Source organism: Malurus melanocephalus, unplaced genomic scaffold (assembly GCF_030028575.1).
Source record: "Malurus melanocephalus ecotype Western Australia unplaced genomic scaffold, MMel_1.1 scaffold_0, whole genome shotgun sequence".
Classification (NCBI taxonomy): Eukaryota; Metazoa; Chordata; class Aves; order Passeriformes; family Maluridae; genus Malurus; species Malurus melanocephalus.
This window is the reverse complement of record NW_026623232.1, coordinates 5,433,028-5,454,274: the sequence shown is the minus strand read 5'-3', so window position 1 is coordinate 5,454,274 and position 21,247 is coordinate 5,433,028. Positions and strand designations below refer to the sequence as shown.

General features: G+C 40.4%; 1 protein-coding gene across 1 annotated transcript in view; it reads right to left on the bottom strand.

The window, feature by feature from the left end:
- The window catches only part of TTLL5 (tubulin tyrosine ligase like 5), a 128,106-nt gene that overhangs the window by 103,116 nt on the left and 3,743 nt on the right, over positions 1-21,247 (bottom strand). The window contains exons 3-9 of the mRNA XM_057376020.1: positions 20,388-20,497; positions 18,515-18,597; positions 17,628-17,734; positions 16,991-17,121; positions 16,347-16,429; positions 14,313-14,382; positions 13,934-14,018 (exon numbers count right to left, since the gene is read on the bottom strand). Coding sequence (XP_057232003.1) covers positions 13,934-14,018; positions 14,313-14,382; positions 16,347-16,429; positions 16,991-17,121; positions 17,628-17,734; positions 18,515-18,597; positions 20,388-20,497 — 669 coding nt within the window. The remainder of the gene's footprint in view (positions 1-13,933; positions 14,019-14,312; positions 14,383-16,346; positions 16,430-16,990; positions 17,122-17,627; positions 17,735-18,514; positions 18,598-20,387; positions 20,498-21,247) is intronic.

The following is a 21,247-nucleotide window of genomic DNA, read 5'->3' as shown; positions in this document are numbered from 1 at the left end:
GAAGAGAGAATGCATGTAATGAGACTTCATCAAGGGCAACCTTTCCTCACAAAAAACACAGTTTATCCTCAAAGGATACATACAGGACCTTCAGTTTGTTTTCCAGCATCTTAAGAGCAGGGAGTTTTGTTGGCCTGGGAGTTTTCACAGCCTAACAGTGCATGCATGATGCTAGATTTTTTTTTTTTACTTCTTACATTTGTGGTCCTTGGACACTCTGGCCAAACAGGCCACATTGTTTCAGACAATCAATGTCACAGTAGGATGCACCATGAATACCTAAGACCCATTGCTACATATACATACCATTGTCAATATTTCCTGAAGTCTCATATAAGCACAGCTCAGTTTTTCATAAGGACACCTTAGGAAAGGCTGAGGGTGAAAACAGATTTCTACCACCAACTACACAGCCTACACCTGCCAAATCACTTTCTCAAGAGACATCCAGGAAACCAGGTTCAATGTACAAGCCAGACCAATTTCTGCAATAAGGCAGCACCTCCTCCAAGGTGCTGTCATTCTCAGGGACTACACAGCCCCCTTCTGTATCTCAAATACATCACCTAGCTGAGTACAGAGAAAAGAACTGTAGGAAGATCAAAATGAGGAGCAAGACAAGCTTATCTAGTCTCTGTATGAACCTGTTACAGCCAACAATACAGCAGTTAAATCAGCCTGTTTCTTACGGAAACAGTAACAACCTCTTTGCCGAAAGGCATTACCCTTACTGTAACCAAGCACCCCATCACCACTCCTTTAGCCATGTACTAACATCAGAGATGTTTGCGTTGAAATGAATCAAATAATTGATTCAACTGGAAAATAGTCCAGGATTTTCTTCTGTAAGGTGTTTTAGGTATTTTTGTTTTGTTTTCTATTGAGGTGCATGGAGGGGGAATAGAACGTAAAAGGGAGAAGGATGCCAAAGGACCAAGTACTGATSTGGCTACAAAATTTTAATTTTATACGCTTTTTTTTTCAATCACTGCAATGGCCACTGGAGCTATTTAAATTCTCTTTCCTCAGCTATCCACATTCATTTCACCAGTACAAAAGCACTTGTGCTGCACAGCAAGCCATCTAAAAGTTTTTACTAATCTATTTATTAAACCGGATCAGGTTCCTTCGTGGGTACAGATACGCTTGTGTTGACATAATACAATGGACACCACAAGCCTCAAAATGTGTACAGGAATACAGCACAAAACTGCACTGAACCAATTTAGTAATCTTATCAATAGCCCACCTCTTTAAGAAAGACAGAAAGACACCAATCAACTTTCTATCAGATGCAGGTACACCCTCTTTCAAACACAACAAAAAGTGGGCAGGGCCTCCATTTTAGGACCAGTTGACGAAACAATTTAAAAAAAAAAAGAAAAAAATCAGGCAGATGATAATACCACTTGTGGTGACATTTGCAAAATCTTRCATTTAGACAAGGACATGACATCAAGCAAAAAAATAATGTAACAGAATGCGAATATTATGTAATAGAGTAGTTGCAGTTGGAAGGGACCTASAATAGTCTTCTAGCCCAATTGCACTCATTTTCTTACACTACATCCTGATTGAATACATACTTTTGACCTCAGACTTGGGAGAAAAAGAAATTWAAAAAAAAATTGAGGGCAGAATCCAGAGCATTCAATTGGTAGAATGACCAGCATGAGCCCCTGATAATCACCATAGCTCATAACAGCAAGCATGTTCCAGTTCAAAAAAAACCCCAAACAACAAAAAATTGACCAGAGGAAAAACACCTTCACTCTGACAATCCTCCTGTACCACAAGAGCTTAAGATGCCAGTGTCTCAAAAGAGATAAAAGGGAGTAAGAAAGGGTAAGGATAGAGTCAAACACATGTTATCCAAAGAAGCCGCAGCAAGAGGAAAAGTGTGTACTAAGGAGAACAGGGTGAGCTGCACAAAAAGGGGAATAGAAATGGGAGAAGGTTCAATGCAGGAAAAAGGAGACAGGATTCAGGAAAAATGAAAGAGGGAGAAAAATTTGGACCATCTGGTCATGCAATGAAATAATGTCCAGAAAAGAATGCTCCTCCATTTTTTTTCATTAATAGTAATTTCTTTTCATCCTTCTCCAATTATTTTCCATAGTTCAGTAGAAGCTGAACTATACAAAGACAGCTAACAAGTTACACACACAAAAAAAAATCCTTCCTTTAGAAAGGACTGCCAAAAAATCAAAGATCTTACTGGTCAGTTAAAACAACGCCACTACTGCCCTCACTTGGTAGCCATTTTGAGAAATACCTGTTGCAATAAAAGCTATACCAGCAAATCCATGAAGATGCTTAAAATTATTCTTAAATACAAATGTGGAAGGAGGGGGAAAAATAAACCCCTCATGATATAATTAATTTTAAGTGGCAAGGTTAAAGGAGTGAAAAGTATTTTGCACCATATTTTTCTCAGCTTTAACTACATATGAAGTCAGAGCAGCTGGCAACAAAAGAGTTTGGAAGTTTGGATCTCTTTACACATATTTGCACAGCTTGAAGTATTTGAATCTCTTTTCAGTTTAACTGTAAGTTTCCTGGATTTGGCACTTCTGTTTCAAAAATAGTGACAAAAGCCCTATCAAATATTTTTTTCTTAATTATAATTTCATCATCTCCATCTTAACAATCATTTACTGGCAGCATGCTGAAAGTATTTGTTGAAATATACTGTCAGCCAAATCCTGGATGATATYAAGCACAATCAGAGAGCCATTTCATGTCATGGTTTCCTTGGTACTTCGAAGCAGAGAGCAATTAGGTTCACCACACTTTTCAGCTTATGCRTTTAATTTTTCATACTCAAATATGAGAATAAGAACCCCTGGCAGACACAGACAATACTCTAAACAACTGTATTTCTGTATCCTCAAATGCTTGCATTAGCTTCCTTCTACAAAGACCATCCTTAATTATTAGGTGGCCTGAACTCCACGCTCAGAGAATTTTACATTTCCACAGGGACTGTCTATTCAGAAGATACTTCACTGTGTTTTAGACCTTTCAGTACATAAGCTTTCTCTTTTACTAGGATGCTATTGTCTTGAAGGATGTAATGGGCAACTTCAGCAATGCACCAAAACCTTCCAAAATATTCAATTATTCATATCTACTATCAAAAAAGCCAAAGYTTTATATTTAGTTTTAAATGCTTAATACATTCACCCACAGCTGGTTTGACTAGCCTCAGGCTAAATGCAAGCCTGCAAATGGAAAATCCAAGCTATTTCTAGAGCTTCTATCAATAGCCTCTGGATGTCAGAATAGTAACAGATCAGAAGTACAACGCTAGCAATAGCCCACACTCCTTACACTTCTGTGTCTTGCACTTGCTTGAGATGGAGGAGTGTTACTTTCTCTGAAATACCAGTTACAATTACCTTCAGTACTCTTCAGTTCTACAGCTTTTCAGAGAGTACTTTACTGTATCTTTCTTCCACAGTAGTAACTATGCTACTCATTCACCACACTTGCTCTCTCCAGGGAGGACAAGAGGCTTACATGGGTCAGAATGTCTTGCTCCAGCAGAAATTTACCCATTATTTTAGAGAAACCAAAGTCGTAGGAAAAGGCCTTACAATAAAAGTAGAAAAACGATGCTTGTAAAAATTTCTAGGTGTTAACCTGAAATCAGAATAAACTCTTGAGGAGTCTTATAATCTTTTAGAAGATTATTTCATTTTAGGGCAACACTCTTTTCCAATTTCATTCTGGGCCACTACTAAGAATAGAATACATGTCGCTTAAAAGATAAGAGCCAAGATTCTAAGAGCAATTCAAAAACGATATGTTAAGCAGGGTCACAAAAAAAAGGACAAGCCTAAACAGAATTTACCACAAGCATATGCTGCAATATTCTGCATGAGCTGTTTTTCTAAACACTGAAGGCTTCATGCCCAGGTGTCTCATATTGCTGCAATTCAGCCAAAGAGTGATGAAGGCACAAGTACGTGAGTCCAGATCACCATCTGCCAGGATAGGACCGTTTCTGAGCCAAAGCATTACTCGTGGATGCTGCTATGTGGGAGCCTGCAATCAGACAGGAATCCAAGAGTTCTCCTAAACCAGAGGCTGGACTGTCCACACGTGGAGGCCCATCTTCAGCCAAAAGAGACTTTTATCAAGGGAAACTTATCAAACACTATCTTCTGCTTACTAATACCATCTCGCTCTCCTTCAAGCAGCTGTCATTTTCCCCCACTGTGATCTGTTCCTGTCTAAGTTCTGGACTATACCATAGGCCTTGCAATGCAGAGTCCCCAATAACACATTTAACAGACATTGCTGATAAAGTGTGTCTGGGTTGAATGGTTCAACAACTGGACTCACACTGCTTTTAATTCTTACACGGAATTTTCCTGTAGGACTTGTAAAGCGGAAAAAGGTACAATTTTCCACTATTATTAAGACAGGAAGGTTTCCTGCCACTTCAGTGCATTTTTCTGTCCCCACTTCATCTAAACCAGAGTTCTATTGTTAACATGAAATATTATGCAGCTAGCAAAAGAAAGGAATGGATGTCTGTTCTGTATCCACCATCAAAAGGATATCAACTCCGTTTTGGCCTGAATTCAGATTTGCTTTCTCTATAATACAAGTTCCAACCACCAGTTTTCAAAATTGAATGACTGARCTTTCTTTCACCTGCCAATGTGCTTGGAAAGGATGCAGAGGAGACAGATAGAAGATGCAAGAGGAATGGTCCTCTCTCACAGCATTAACCTGCRTCATCTCTGAGATACATATTACACAGAGATAGTTCACAGCGGCAAGAATATAGGAAGCACCTTCCCATGTCCTGATGTTATGTGCTACTTATATTCACTGTCGAAAATGAATTGCAAGTGATACCAAAGATACTCACTTTTGTTAACCTGTTGACCTGGCCTTATTGCACTCCAAGACCCTCCCCTTCTTATGAATCTTGTCCTTTAAAGTATGATATACAAGAGATTAGATTCCAAAAGCCTCTAAGCAGAAATATTCTAGGACAGCTTCTACCCCAAAACTACAACTGGAAATAGGAAAATGACGTTGACTGCATTGCTCAGTTTCCACTCACACTGCTGCCTGTAATACAGCCTCCCAGGCAGAAGAAGCAGCAATTATACTGGGAACAGGCTTAGCAGCCCTCCCTTTCACTGCAGCTTCTCTTTCCCCAGCAGGACAGAGGAGATGCCCTTCATTTCTGAATTCAAAACTTAGAATAGAGAAGTGACACTCATACATTCCATTATTCTGATACATCTGCTCATGTCTCTGCTGGTCACAGCCAAATCACACAGGCCAGCTTGGATGAGGGAAACAACCCATTCTCTATACCAACAATTACATCCTGCTACACAGCTCACCTTCACCAACAGCACATTTCCCTTCCCTCTGGCTGTACTTTGTCTTAGATCAGTGAGGGAGAAAGAGCAATCAAAAGCAAGCAGAGGGGTGGCAGTAGTAGCAGCAGGGAGCCTGGGCAGCACAAAAAGAAAATTAAAGGGAAAATCCTTACTAATTCCTTCAGACTCCAGAACTACTCTCAGCCTCCAGACTAACAGTACAGTGTCTAGAGACATCCCAACCTCTGTCTCCCTGTCATGCTTGAGTTTCATCTTTGGCATTCAGATACTGACACATTACAGTCCTCCTTCTCTTTGTTGTAGGAGTTCATTAAAAGCCTAATAATCACACTTAAGCTGCACCTTCAATAGGACACCTCCACAAGTGACATGCAAGCATTTTCCCTGTTCACCTTGCAATCCACAAAACATGTCAGAGCTCACATTGAAAAATCCCCAAATCTACCACACCAAATTTTAGCCCCTGACCCACACTCCTACACTGCCTTCACCCAAACAACTACCCTTTTACTGTCACAGTTTCAGGCAGGACATTACCCGAGGGATTGTACAATGCTCTTTGCCTTATCTCCAGCATTACTCCAGGAAATGAATTAACCACAAGGTAAAGTGTTCAAGTCATTTCAGAAACATGTAAACTGGATCATTAAATATTTACAGAAGATGTTACATGGTTTTGCATGAAACTTGACAGCTCTGGAATGCTTATTTGAGGCATCTAGTCAGGGCCTGGGAAAGGAGAAAAGACTCTGGAGTGGGAATAAGGAAAGAATAGTTCATCCCTTTTCTCTCAAATGAGTGCTACAAAAAAGCTCACATTAAGACAGACTTTTCCATGACTGCACACAGAGTTCTTGCATAAATGTCCTGGAAATAATCAGTGTAGTGCTTTTACGACCATGCTCCTCACGTTTTATACTTGGAGTCACTTTCCCAGTCCCTTGTTCCTCCCCATGCAATTAGACTTCAGCCTCCCTGTTAGTCTATTAGCCGCCACTTTGTTTAGGGAACACAGTTCCCTTACAGTACAGGACAGAAAACAGAAGTCTAAAAACCATCACAATCCCTCTACATCCAATATTAATACGTTTCACAGCATCCACCTGATATGTCAGTTAGCACTCGAGTATGAACAGGAGCTAAAGCTTGTAACAGAACCACTAAACATAAAAAAGAGTTTTGGTGACACCTCTATGATGACAGTTTCTCTAATCAAAGCCAAATAAAATTATTCCAACAGTTCTATGTTAAGGAACAAGATCCAGGAGCAGTTTTACCAGATGTCTGCAGGAACAGGGAAAAAAGAAAATACCTATTTAATCTTTTCACAACAAATTGGCATGTTTTCAACTTGTGCATTGCCATTAACTAGATTTTGAACCTTCAGAGCATAAAACACCATGAGGGTGACCAAGCACTGTTACAGGTTTCCCAGAGAGGTTGTRGAGTCTCTCCCTCCTTGGATATATTCAAAAGCCATCTAGGCATGGTCCTGGGCAACCAGACCTAGATTGCCCCACTTGTACATGGGCTTGGACCAGATCCTTCCAATCTCAGCTGCTCTGTGATCTGGGGAACCTCTCCTCTTCTGTTTCTCACATTCTCTAGCTCTCATTGTACAGACTGTCACCAAGAGTTGACCAGCCTTTGCTACTGCTTAGTAGCCTGTCTGTTAAGCACAAAGGTAGGGTCACACCTCAGTGATTCAGCAGTTATTCACCTCAGTGATCTGAATCTGATAATAGTAATTAAAAAGTAAGGAAGCAACATAAAGTCTTCTGGCTTGATGCACTATCCACTGAATTGGGCCTCAAGCCCAGCAAATACACCTAGTGAACAGCACTGCTCTACAGCTTCTACGTGGGGCAATGTGTACTAAAGTGATTGTAGCCTGATCCCAGGTGTCTSTGCAGAAATAAATGAGTTACACTCCCTAGGGAGCAGAAGCTGCAGAACAGGGGTTACTGCAAGAGCAGGGGGCTGCTGTGGCTGGCTCAGCCAGCTCTGGCCTAAGCACAGCCTGTGTGGTAATGTGAATTCCTTGGCTCAAAGCAAGCACCTGAATTCTTTGGAAACCACAGGAATCCAGCACAGAAATGGTGAATAACTCAGAGGAGCCAGAGTAAATTAGGAAGCCAGGCTACCGAGAAGGAAGGGTGTCACGAGGCTCAGGTGGCAGCAAGGCAGCTGGTGGCAGGCACTGTGAAACCCAGCTGTCTAACCCCAGAGTGAACCCTTGTGCCCCACTGGAAAGCCTCCCCAAGCTGCTGCTTGCTCCTTGGGCCTTTTGCAAGAATGTTTGAGTTTCAGCTCAGTTTTGCTCTTTTTTCTCTCTAATCTATTTTTGAAATTCATTGTAAATCTGAAAGACAAGTTCCTGATGGTCTAGGACCCTTCCAGCTATTCAAGCTCAGAAATAGGGTTGCCTAAACACGATTTAGGAGAAAAAGTAGCCTATTAAGAAGCCTCCCCCAAACAAGGAACCATTTTGCTATGAATTCCCCAAACTATCTGTTGAGCCCCCATTACACCTGAAGGCACCAGGCAAGAGAGGTCCACCAGGCTCCTTTCTGCCCCACACAGGAGGACAGAAAGTTAGACAGAAGAGAGAACTAGCAAAACAGGGAAGGCTCACAAAAAGCACAAGCTATTCCTGGCCCTATGCTCTCTTCAGGTGTACTTCAGGCACAAATCAGGCTTGTTTTACTCTGCTTATAKGAATGTCCCTCCAAAAACCAGCATAATCCACCAATTCAGCAGTTGGCTGTAAGAGRAGCCTTGGGACTCCCACATAACTGGGCTTGGTGAGTCACCTTCAAAAGAACGTCAAAGTTTACAATTAAGACTGTAGTTTATTAACAATGTATCTCTTATTCAAACTAAGATATAAAAGGTATGTCAATAAATACATTACATTGCCTGCTTTGGAAATTTCAGATAAATAAAATTACCAAGATTTTAAATATATGATCAGATGAAAGAGTTACACCCTCAGGCAAACCTGGACCAAGTTTGCCATGACCATTTCATTTTCCAAACCTATACCTTCAATGCAAGGATCCCAGCTACAATTCTCCAGGCTATGATCACAGAAAGCCAATCTGGATTATAATTGTCCTTTCCAGCACAAAGTTACTAAATCTCTGCCAATTTAACAGATGTATGGCAGCACACTTTGTCTACTTTTTTTTAAATATGTACTAGAGAAGTGTTCCACACACTTTTCAATCCAACAGGAGGAGTATCTTAAACCAACCAGTGCTGCTTTATGTCTTAAGCACAGCTCCAATCTTGTTTCAAACCTCAAGAAAAAGAAATCCTCATCCCACTCCACTTCCTCCAAACAGATCACTGAATATCTCCAAATGAATCTATTAGCAGCATTCCTTCTAGAGGTACACCAGGCACAAAATATTCAAGGAGTTTTGACAGAGTTGGAGGGAGGCAAGACTGGAAAAGTTGTACTGTGACAAAAGAAAACCAGAGCACATTCACTGATACCACTTTTAGTAACTCTCCACAAGTCTCACACTTGATTCTGCTTGCCTAAGGCTCTGTCCCTGATAAATACAGCTTACTCCAAATGGAGTGGGGTGGAAATAGCTAGAAAAGGAACCTACTCAGCATTAATGCTTCCTAAGTTCTACTCAGTATTCTTTTAGAGAATAAACAAAACAAAAAAACAAAACAAAACAAAACAAAAAAAACCAACAACAACAACAAAAAAACAACAACAAAAAAAACCCAAAAAAACCCAAGAAAACCAAGACAGAAAAAAACACTCCACATAAACATTTTGAAGTCATTATCTTCCTGAAAAACTACATTAAAAAAAATACAAAAACAAAAAAGAGAGAACTTTGGCCAGGGCAAACCAAATAGTTATTTAGTACTTCCTGCACAACAGCTGAAGGTTTTGTTATACACATCTRGGTACATACCCTGCCTATCTCCTTCAAAGGAAACTTGGAAAGTGAAACAGAAGGTACAAATAATGGATACGCAATGTCTTACTTTTCCTCAGCTCTGAAGCCCCAAATTCCACTCTAGATCATGTCATGACAGGTCTAGGCTATGCCAAAAGAAACAAGGCCTAAGGAAGTATCTAGTGAAACATCACAAATGTGTGTTATACCACGTCTGTTCCTTGTAAAAATCATTACAACTTAGGGCTTCCTGATAGCTCTGCTTTTCTGGTAGAGGCCACCAAGTTTACTGAAACAGTCAGATTCCTCTTGGAATATGCAAACACTAGACAGGAATATCACCTTTCAGACAGACTAAGAAAATGGAAAAAGAAATTAAAGCACCAAGCCAGAAGGTCATCTTTACTACACTTCAGAGACTGTCTGCCTTCAGAAAGTAATTTCAAAACATGGAAGTCACCATATTGCACCACAAGCACTAGCTGAGATCCCAAAACCAGATTGCTTTATTCTGCGGGTAGTTTTCACCTTAGATTGCCTCTATACCATCTTTGATTCCAGACCCTGATACTACCTTGCACTTGTCTGCTAGAAATTGCTTCTACCCTTAAGCAGCATGGGGCGCTTTCCTTAGGCAAAGGATTAAAAATGCCTTCTACTCCCCAAGGTTATAACATTTCCCTCTCCTTGCACAGCTAAACTTTTGTCCCAGCTTTAAACCAAAACATTACACTGTGTGAGTCAATACATTGCTCTCGCCCAGCATGCAACTCACACTGTGAAATGAATGGCAAAACAGCTAAACAGGAAGCCATAATCCAGTAGCTTCAGGCTCTTTACCTCTCACCAAATGTGTCTGCAAATTCTGAGTATGGGGAAACGGCAAACTGCGACAACTGAAGACCACTAGTGCCATCTGGAGGCCACACAGAAGAGCCCACCTAAAATTTTATCAACCTCTGCTCACCTTGAGTGTTGTCCTCCAAAGAGAGCTTGCCAGTGCTTGCTGCATGAACATACCAGCTGTACAGCCACAGTGGATGAGAAARGCTTAAGAACAATTAAAGATACTGTTCGCAATAAATTTATACCTATCATGTGAAAGCATTCAACTACAAGTCTTTTGCCATAGCTGCCACTTTAGCTGAAACTGCTTAGTGGGCAGTTGAAGTTCAGTTACAGAACCAGAGCTACTCTCCAGCATCAGGACCTTGGACGAGAGATAACAGCTCGTTACTTTCATTTCCTCTACACCTCTTCCATAGTGGTACTGGTAGAGCTGACCACACCACAAAGCAGCATAAARATACCTGGTGCCATATTTAGTCTCCATATACTATCTACCTCTCACAGAAAGCTGACGRATGTGATGCAATTTGAAAGAAAAAGGAAAACTTTAATTAATAATGCTATGGTGTCCTGTAGATATATGTGTCCACTTGTCGTGTGTGTGTCCACTTGTCATGTGTGTTGATGCCACGTGCTCTAGTTTTGATTATAGTTTAAGCAAATGGAATCTAAACACACATAAAACTGTTAAGGATTTCAGAACACTAAAAAGTGATTTGCAAGTATTACTGACATGGGATCTTAGCAAGACTGAGTTGTACACTGTAAAGAGGTCTTCCCTCAGTCTCCTCCAGGCAGAATAAACCAAGTGACTTCAGCGTCTCTTCATATGGCTTCTCCAGCCCCTCCAGCATCTTCATGCCCTCCTTTGGACTCTAATAGCTTTATGTYCTTCTTACATTGCAGTGATTGAAACTGCGCACAGGACTTGAGGTGAGGCCACCCCAGTGCAGAGCAGAGTGAGACAATCCCCTCTCTTGCCCAGCTGGAGATGCTGTGCCTGATGCACCCCAGGACACAGCTGGCCCTCCTGGCTGACAGACACACTGCTGAATCATGTCCAACGTATCATCAATCCCCCAGATACCTTTTCACAGCACTATTCTCTGGCAGCTTATTTCCCAGTCTAACCATACATCCAGGGTTGCCCCATTCCAGGTGCAGAATCCAGCACTTTCACTTGTTAAACTACATATGGCTGGCTATTGCCCATCTCTCTGATTTGTCAAGGCCCCTCTCCAGGGCCTCTCTGCCCTCGAGGGTGTCAACAGCTCCTCCTTGTTTAGCATCCTCTGCAAACTTATTCAGCATGCCCTTGAATCCAAATCATTAATGAAAATGCTGAAGAGCACAGGGCTGAGGATGGAGCCCTGTGGAACCCCACTAGTGACTAGTCACCAGTCTGAYGTAACCCCATTCACTATAACCCTTTCTGCCCAACCTGTGACCAGTTGTTCACCCATATGATGATGTATTTATCCAGCTGCATGTCAGACATTTTGTCCAGAAGGATACTCAGAGAGAGAGCATCAAAAAGCTTTACTGAAATCCAAAAAGATTACATCAACTGGCTTCCCCTGATCACCTAGGTGTGTCCTCATGGACAAGTTGAGCACAAATCAGCAGTTTGCCTTTCCAACAATGAAGACTAACTACAAGCTGGACTGTATCAACAAGAATGTAGTCAGTAGGTTGAGGGAAGGGATTGGTACCTGTTACCTGTGTGTCCAATGCTTGCCAAGCCCTCACATCTAGAATATCATGTCCACTTAAGAGCTTCCCAATAGAAGCATTCACTAAGAGGTGCAAGTAGGGTGGAGAGCAATTAAAATGGGCTGAAAATATGCTGTATAAGGAGAAGCTGAGGAGAAAAGAGTTGTTTAGCCTGCAGATAAGAAGGCTATGAGCAGATTCAACAGTTGTGTTCAAACCCTTAGTGCAGCAGTACAAAGACAGATTTTTCTCAAAGATGCATAGCAAAAGGCAACAGTCAAATTGCAATAGGAGAAATTTTAGTTAGATATAAAAACCACACATATATTAGTAGCGAAAACAATCAAATGTTGAAATAAGTTGTCAGAAGAACTACAAAATTTCCATTCATAGAAGTTATTACAAACATTATGGTATAAAGCTGCAGAGCATGTGCCCGAACTTTGAAGAAGGTCTTAAGAAGGAGGCTGAACTAAAAAACTCCATATTTCCCTTCCCACCTAAATAATTTGATGATTCTGGCTTTAGGGATTCACTAGAACTGTCTGACCAGTGTATTTCAATTGAAATATACCTACTTCCTCCCTCATTTCCCTTGCCAGACTTCTAACATGACTGAAATTGATAAAAGAAAAAAAAAAACAAGCAAAAAAAAAAAAAAAAAAAAAAAAAAAAAAAAAAAAAAAAAAAAAAAACACATCCTAAACCATACACATCCCCATAAACACTTCCACACTATTACCCCCAAGCAAAATATGTTACTCTACTGGCCAAAATGCACACTTATCCTCAGAGATCAGCAGAACCACCTTCAAGATATTAATGATGGTGTAAATCCTATTTTTGAAGACCTGCTATGTACTGACCATTCTGAGAACAGGCTGGCAATCTATATTATCATGTTTCCCTCTTCACTTCCCAAAAACATGCAATATTCGCAGCTAACAATTTAGTTGCCAGCTCCCAAGAGAAAAGTCTCGCATGTTTAAGGCTCCCTTCCTAAAGTGAATATAGTTGTCAAGTTTTTCACTAAGGAAGACGAGCTTCCCCTTTCTACCTCCTTTTAGGGAAAAAATGTGTTCACATTATCTTTGCAGGCAGAGGCACCTCACAACACACCTGAAGGGTATGCATTGATTTAATGGATATTTCTTGGGGGATCATTATTTACGTATTCTTCAGGATTCATTATCTTCTTTGGACAAASATTATTTGGATTCAGTATCTACCCAAGTCAGAGCCATGTCAGGCATGAACCCTAGAGGTATTCTGAGGACATCAAATGTGCTTATAAGAAAGATACAGCATTACTTAAAACTGCTGCTGAACACAGTCATGTGATGCTCTTTTCTCAGCTGTCACTGAAGTTAAAATTCTGATCTGCTGTGAATTCAGAGGGATGATTGCTTCAAATCTATTAGTCACTACAGAAAAATATTTTGCTAAACTTCCGTGATGAAGAAAAACAGGTATTTTTGGTAGATAAGTGTTGATTCTAGGAAATCTTAGATATCCTTCATGACTTACATGCAAAGGAAAATTGTTATCTTGAAGGGTAAAAACTGCGAACTAGTCTAAAACCACTTAGGGGATACTGCAGAAAATGCAAATACTGACCTAAAATTTAGAAGAGTAGTTAAAAGTCTTAAACACCAATACAGTCATCAACAGGTCTCCAACTGCTTTTTTTTTAGAATAAATTTGAGAAACTTTGGATTCCCTTCCCTGTAGAGAATGGAGAGGAGGCACAAAGGTACCAATAATCCCAAGTTTCAAGAAGAATCCAGCCTTGAGAATGAACATGCCACTGATGATGCGTTTGACCATTCAGCCCTTAAGAGCTGAAAACTTGCTTTATTTATTACATATAAAAACAACAAAATCTCTCACTCAGATCCCATAATCTATATTAAGAAAATTGATGGGACAATGAAGTATCATCTATTTAAACTCTGAAGAATTCCMTAACTGGCGCTTTCCTCATTTTACTATTGTTTTAGGAGTAGAGAGGCAAGCCAAGAAATGCCTGGATCACCAAGAACAGGTACATTGAAAAGAAGAATTCTCCCATACCTGGCCAATCCTTCCTCGTAGAGATAGATGACAAGTGGATCATAAGATGTAACCAGAACATAGAGACGCACATCAAATTTGAAATCTGAAATACAGTTGTCAAGAGTCAGTGACTGCAAATATCTTTTACACATCATATCCTGTTGAGAAATTTCAACAGACTCTGAGAGCAATAAACCATTATCTGCTTCTGACATAGGTGCGTGAAGCTATCCCAGTTGAAAAGCTTCCAGGTTTTAACGAATTTTCTAGTTACATTTGTCTGGTGCTAGACCAAGGTAGACCACTCAATTATTGAACTAAACTCATACAAAGGTTGCATAGATCCGCAGATGCAGGGCTGGGGGAAGGGAGAAAAGCAATTCCTAAGCACACTTACCATCTATGAGCAAGGGGTTGCTGATGTAACGAGAAACCAGGATGTTGTCTTCCACAATAATTTGGTTTGGCTGCAGAAGAACAGAGAATGCAAGAGTGAACAAACAGAAGATGTAAGGAGTAAGAAGAAATTACATYAAATCCACAATTTTTTCTCGCCTTTCCCTCCTAAAGGGATAACTGATAACTATGTCTGGGGAAGGAAGAAATAAAACCAAAATGAAAACACGTGACTGTCAGTCACAACACATTTAAGGTAATTAGATCCTAAAGAGAAGTCTGGGAATGATTACATTGCCAAAGAAACCTGCCCATTGAATTTTCCATTAAATACTTAAGAGTAGAATATAGATTTAACAGCCACATGGCAATGATGTAAAACAGGCAGAGAAAAAAAAAACTCCATATCTAAGAAGTAACTGTTACTCTGTTTGCTTCTCAAGGATTTAAGCAAACACATGGAGAAGGGATTTAGAAGACACAGGAAGGAGTATGTAACCGCAGTTGGTGAGGAAGTCACAAGTGAAGAAAATGACTGAACTTGTGATCTTTGTAACTACATCCTGGGCTGGTATCCAACCTTTTTGCCTACCTTCTACTAACTTCTAGTTCACAGCAGGAGCTCCTGTACTCAAATGAAGCTACAATTGTAGCTCAGAAAAAAAATTTCTAACTATGACAAATACACATCACAAAGTCATGGGACCTGTTGAAAAAGCTCTTTTTGCTGTATGCAAGCCTCTCTTGTAACCAGTTTTAATTACCCAACAATTTCTTGTACAGCATTTTCTTGCCCTCAGTTTGCAAAAGAGACAAGAGAACCACAGGATTCTGCTTTTATTCAAATTTGCACATATTCAGCCATTAACACCAGCATCATGAGCAGAAAAGTGCTTATACAGAATGTGAGAGAATAAGTTCAGCTTCCCTCAGAACATCACACAGGAATGACAGTCTGTTCTATACAGATCAGGGAAATGCAAAGGTTTGTTATTTTTTGCAGGGGGTTATTGTTTTCAAAAAACTTTTATGATGAGATTCTGAAAGACACTCTTTTAATGGCATCACACTGAAGGAAACTGGCCTGTGGGCCAAACTAGCTGCAGTGTTTCTCAAACAGAAATACACAAAGGGATTGGTCCCAGAGGGTATTTTCCCCAGGTCATGGCCAACTGCCATATGAGCCTGAGCTCATTCCTCCCTTTCAAGCAAAGAAAAAACTGAGTGTAGCTTTGGAAATACTTACCTCATACACTTGGCAAATCGCTCCCTGATTTTATGGGAAATGATCCAAGTAGAGAACAGATGAGGCAGCATGACCCCTTCAGTGCAGGGTAGGCTAAGGGGTTCGAATGAGCGAAAACAAAATGACTCAACAGTCATTTTGCTGTTGAGTGTATTAATTGGAAACCCTTCATGTGTTTGGCTCCTATTCAGATGTATTACCTATAACAACCTAACTCCCTGCAAAGCCCAAAAAGAGCAAAAGACACTAAAACCAGCATGTTGAGTTCAAAGAACTCCATTACACCTCAGGAAGGAAACACTGGCCTCTAGATAGCACAGTTTTAAGACTAATACACTTCCTACTGTATCAAGTTTCATTTAAACTCGTCTTTTCCATGAGGAASTGGGAGACAAGGGATCTGTTTGAGGACTGTTTAGGTCATGCAGGGAAGCAACTAAGGAGAGTTCTGGTAATCTTCCCAAGGTCAGCCTACTGACAGCCACAAAGAGAGCATGAAGCAGCACAGCTTCCCAAACTGTCTCAGGGAGGATAAACTTGCTCCTAATAAGCAAAGGCTTAAAGGTAGATTGCAAGATAAGCACAGCATAGAAAAAAATAAACTGCTTTTGGTTACACAGCACAGGCCCAGGTGGGCTTTGCAAGCTGCTCAGTGCTGTTGAACTGCTCACCGATATATGGCTGAAATTCAGAGTAAGACCAGTGTCTGGTTAGATGCCTTTTGCCTGGAAGCTGACATACTTTTGAAGACAGTGTTACTGAAGAACAGCCCTTTTAGTGAATACTTACATTATTTATCAGGTAGACACCTCGACCTCTGGAAGAGGCCACAGGCTTCACTATCCATGGGCCTCTGTCCTTAGAATAGGTACCTGGTTAAAGTAAACAACAAAAGTCTGTAACATCTTCTATTTTGCTTATTAACAGAGTAGCAAGAATCAAGAATGTTGCCTTTGGTAAAAGCTTTCCAGAACTCCATAAGCAGATCAGAGTGTGCTTTTCTGATGTGTTATTTTACCCCTTTGGAATCACTGCAGCTATTACAGTCCCTCCCTGAAGCCCCTCCTGCTGCTCCAATACATACATTCTTCTGCCCTATGACTCCTTTTGGCACTTCTCTCTTCAGTACTCCCAGGCATTAGACAGGGATACTGTGAAGCTGATCAACAACACTGTGCACGTAAAACCCCCTCAATTCTGGAGTCTCAAGCCCGTATCAGCTTCTTAAGAACTTACACAAGCATGAAGTAAACAGCAGAGTAGAAATTACATACAGAAATCATGTGGACCTTCTCTGCTGTCTTTCCAGCTTCCTCTAATTTTGTTGCCTTAACTAATGGCATGATGAAAAGGCTAGGATTTTAAAATAATTCCCTTCCCCCCACACCACATTATTTTGTTTTATGTCTGGGCATCACCAGCCATTCACTTACTGCAGAAGTCCTGGTACTCTGTCGGGAGGATAAAGGTCTGAGGTAAGATGTGGAATGTCTTGAATCCATGGGCCAGCTGCATTCGAGAGACATTCTTGTACAGTCTGTCCTTTCGTGTCAGTTCATATGACCTGAAGTCCCAAAACAAGAGACTGTATCTATTTTTTCCCCACATTACAGCAACCCTTTGTCCTAGTTATAAAAGTATCTGTAGCCTTGTCAGATGTCTAAATCCTAACCTGCAACTACCCTTGAGCTTTACTGCCTCTATCTTATGGTGATATTAATACAATTTGTAGCACTTCTTGCAATTCTGAGATAGACTAAAGCACAGCAATCTCCTGTAACGGTGGTTACAAACTTTAGCASGGGACATAGGACTATCTCTCTAACTAAAAACCCTAAGTCACAAATAATCATCAAATAAAGAGAATACAATTTAAAATCCAATATTTGAGATACAGACTCATATACTATCCGCTCAAAACTGTAAAGACCATTTAGAATGAAGACAGCATGTGGCACTGGCCCAGTCTGTTGGGATTTTACAGTACTATTATATTCTATTTAGGTATCTATGTTCAGATTTTTGCAAATCATCACAGATATTCAACAAAACATGGTATCAAGGCCTTACCTAGGGAAATGATTGACTTTCTGAATATCTGTAAGGGAACGCAGCAAATAGGGCTTCAAGTGTGATCCTGTCCACATGAGATTGTATTCGGTACTATTAGGGTGGACCTAAAAAGCAAATAAAAAACACCACACACAAAAACATAGAACTAATGAAAAGCAATGCCACTTGTCCGTAGATCTACAAGGCCAAAGCAATTCTAGTTTAAGACAGTCTCCTCTACTATCTCTAATATAAGAGCAATTCCAGCCAAACTGCTGCCCTAAGGTATTCCCATGCTGGGAAATAACCCTGTCTAATTTTTCTAAACAAACTTATGAGTTTATTATTTTCATAGACTGTGTCAACACAATTTGTAAAGCATTTAAAATATGTTCAGGAAACTTGTCAGACCAATTCCTTAAGGTGGTATTAATCTGAAATAAAATCAACCCTATACATTTCTCAAATTGTCATTAGCTGCACTCGGAGCATTCTTTAGGGTAAGGCAGATGTTAGAAGTGTGAAACACTACATCAGTACTTCTGAAAGCTTGTAAAGGCTGAGAGATTGAATCTTTTAGACCTTCCCAAAGGTGTGATGCTTCAAAAGCAAAAAGAGAAAAAAAAACATGACCAAACTTCAGCATTCTTTTTTCCCTACTTTTGCAGGCTTAAGACTAATGAGTTCTCCTCTGAGAGTGAAAAATTATGACACATTTCTGGTCTGACTAGCAGGGTACATTAAAAGATCAAACCAAAAACCTCAAGGACGTCCATAGCAACTTCCTGGTTGTAACCMTGCAGAGTTATGGRRAAAAAACCCAACAAAACCCACAAAAAATCCAAAAACCTTATTATTGCCTCCCAGCCCAGCACAAAATCAGATCAGAAGTTTGTTGCACTGACCTCATGGAATCCATGGGCAGTCAGAATGCTCCGAACCAGTCGGCTGTCTGTTCGCACAATCTTATAGGACATGTGGTAGCGCTCTGCAAAGAAGCAAAGAGACATGGGATTAGAGTCTGYACCTGGAAGAATAAACCAGAGTCACTCAGGCTGCCCAAGACAAGGACTCAGCACAGTACAGCTGCACTTAATTCACACAGAGTAGCAGCACATAACAGGCAAAGGGTGATAGGAAATGCCTCTGTCACTGAACTGATTTACATTAATTCTTAGTTATAATATAGTTGCATCACAGAACCCCATCGGAAGAAAATAAAGCACAGGACAGCCTAACAAATACTCAGATTATTTTTTTAAACATTCCATTACACAGACTGCTTTGTAACTACAAACATGAATTCAGCTTTCTTCTCTACTCAACATTAGTATTCTTAGATAAAAATAATCATGTCTTATGCCCCTCATTGACATGGCTAGCTTATATGATCACTTTTTAGATCCTGAAAACCCAAAATAAAGCACTGAATTTTTGTTTACATCTTATTCACCTGTACTGAATCTTCCAACAAATAATAGCAAATATAGTAGGAAATAAAGTAAAGAGTACAAGGAAATAAAAAGATAAACTCACTACACAATTAGAAAGTCATAAAACCAAAAGCAGCCCTGGAGGTATAAGATAAACCAAAAGCAAGTAGCAAGACTAGAGGTCAGTTGTCATATAAAAGGATGAGCTTAAAGACAGTAGAGAAAGAAATTGCAATGCTAGAATACAGAACTGCCTAGAAAAGGCACTTTACAAATTGATTCAAACTGAGAATAAAAAGGTGAAGATTAAATTAAACTTCAGAAGTATGTTCTATCAACAAAAGTAAGTTTAAAAAGTAAGAAGKATCATAATCAGGAACCAGACAAAGCTGAAAGAAATTTAACAAGTTGCATTATTCAGCAGTAAACTTGTTAAACCAATGAGAAAGAGCAGAAGAGGCCCCACGCTACAGTTAAAACTTGGGCTACAATTACCATCAGCTTCTGGCACCATCCAAGTATGTTTTTAACTCACATGAAAAGGATCAGGAGTTTCCACACATAAATCACCTTCTCCACCCCTTACCCCAATGAGCCAGAAGCATTTCTGCTTGGATAGGATACTAGAAATGAAAGCACCAATTACCTAAGAAAAGAAAAAGCAAGAAAAGAAAGAAGTGTCAGCACCTTCACAAAAAGAAGCTGAGCAGATTTAGCTTTTCTCCAACTCAGCACATCCAGAATGAGCTCCCAGCCATACACACCCACAAGTACTAACTTTTTAAATTCAAAGTGACTGTTTATAACAACCCAGCCTCTTTAAGTGCTCTCCCTTATTTGACACTAGATAGGTTTGGTCTCCCAACTCAAGTACTGCCAGAAACCATTTTGTTTATGACCTTCTCACAGTTGTGAGGCTGTAGACTCAAAGATTYGTCTCTACAGTTTATTATTCATACAACTGTGGGGCTGGCTGCTTTATTCCACAGTGAAAACATTCTCAAAACTTACTGCAATGGTTGATTTTAAGGTCTTAGCTACAGTGAATTTATAGTCTAGTTCTAAAATTCTAGCATGACCTCCAAGTTCAATTTGCAAGCAGACAGTTCCAACTCAAAACACATCAGGGCTCAGTGGAAGAACACACACTTATCACAATACAAGACAATATAAGCATTCACCAATGGATTAAGCATTTCTGAATATGTCAGTTGACAGAGACAGGAGATTATTGTGATTTCTTTCCTACTGCGTCCTCTTCCCACCACAAGGTGAAGGGAACATCCAGGCAAGAGACTTTTACCTCATGTCTTCAAGCCAAAAGCTGGCCCATAGAAGCACCCACCTCCAATTAGGCGGAGGTAGCTGTCCTTAGTCAGAATGGCTTCAGCATGAAACACCAAGACAGGAACCCGCCTGCAGCCACCACCAGTCCACTTGATACATGGATGATCCCTGAAATGATAAGATAGTCAGTATAACCAACTGCTGGGCTTCATATATGCAGCAGCTACTTAGAATAAGGATACCACAATTCTCCATACTTACCCACCTAGCCTGTGGACAGGACATAAACAAACACTCTGGAGAAAATAATGGAAGATTGACRAGGAGGGTTGTAAACACACCTAAGTGACCCGCAGCTTGGGTGTAGAAAGCACATGTAACATTCTAACTGTTCTCTATCTTTGTGTGCTTCACAAGTAGAACATCTGATGTCAGACAACACAGGACTGCAATAGACTTCAAGGCACCCTATCGAACATGCTTGAGATTCCTCCCCTACTGCGGGAAAGGTGAAAGCACAGTGGTAAACTACACCTGCAAGAATCCCTGAAAAACAGGTGTGAACAGCAGCTTTGGTGATCCTCTAGCAAGGACCACGCTCCACAGTGCCTCCCTCCCTGCTTGCATGCCTCTGGTGCTGCTTTGGGGATCTCCTAGTTAGCAAGGTAACAAAAACGAATTCACTCTTTGCTTTTCAGACGTAGTTTTGTGGTTGTTCCTAAGCCCTGCCTGTGCTGACTTACACATGCTGAGCATCTGTGTCTGTTCCAGGCTCCACCCTGGTTGGATGCCAGGCACCCAACAAAGCTGCTCCATCATTCCCCACCCCTGCAGCTGGACAGGGGAGAAAAAATGTAATGAAAGACTCGTGTGTTATAGACAGGGAGAGATCACTCACCAATTACAGTCACARGCAAA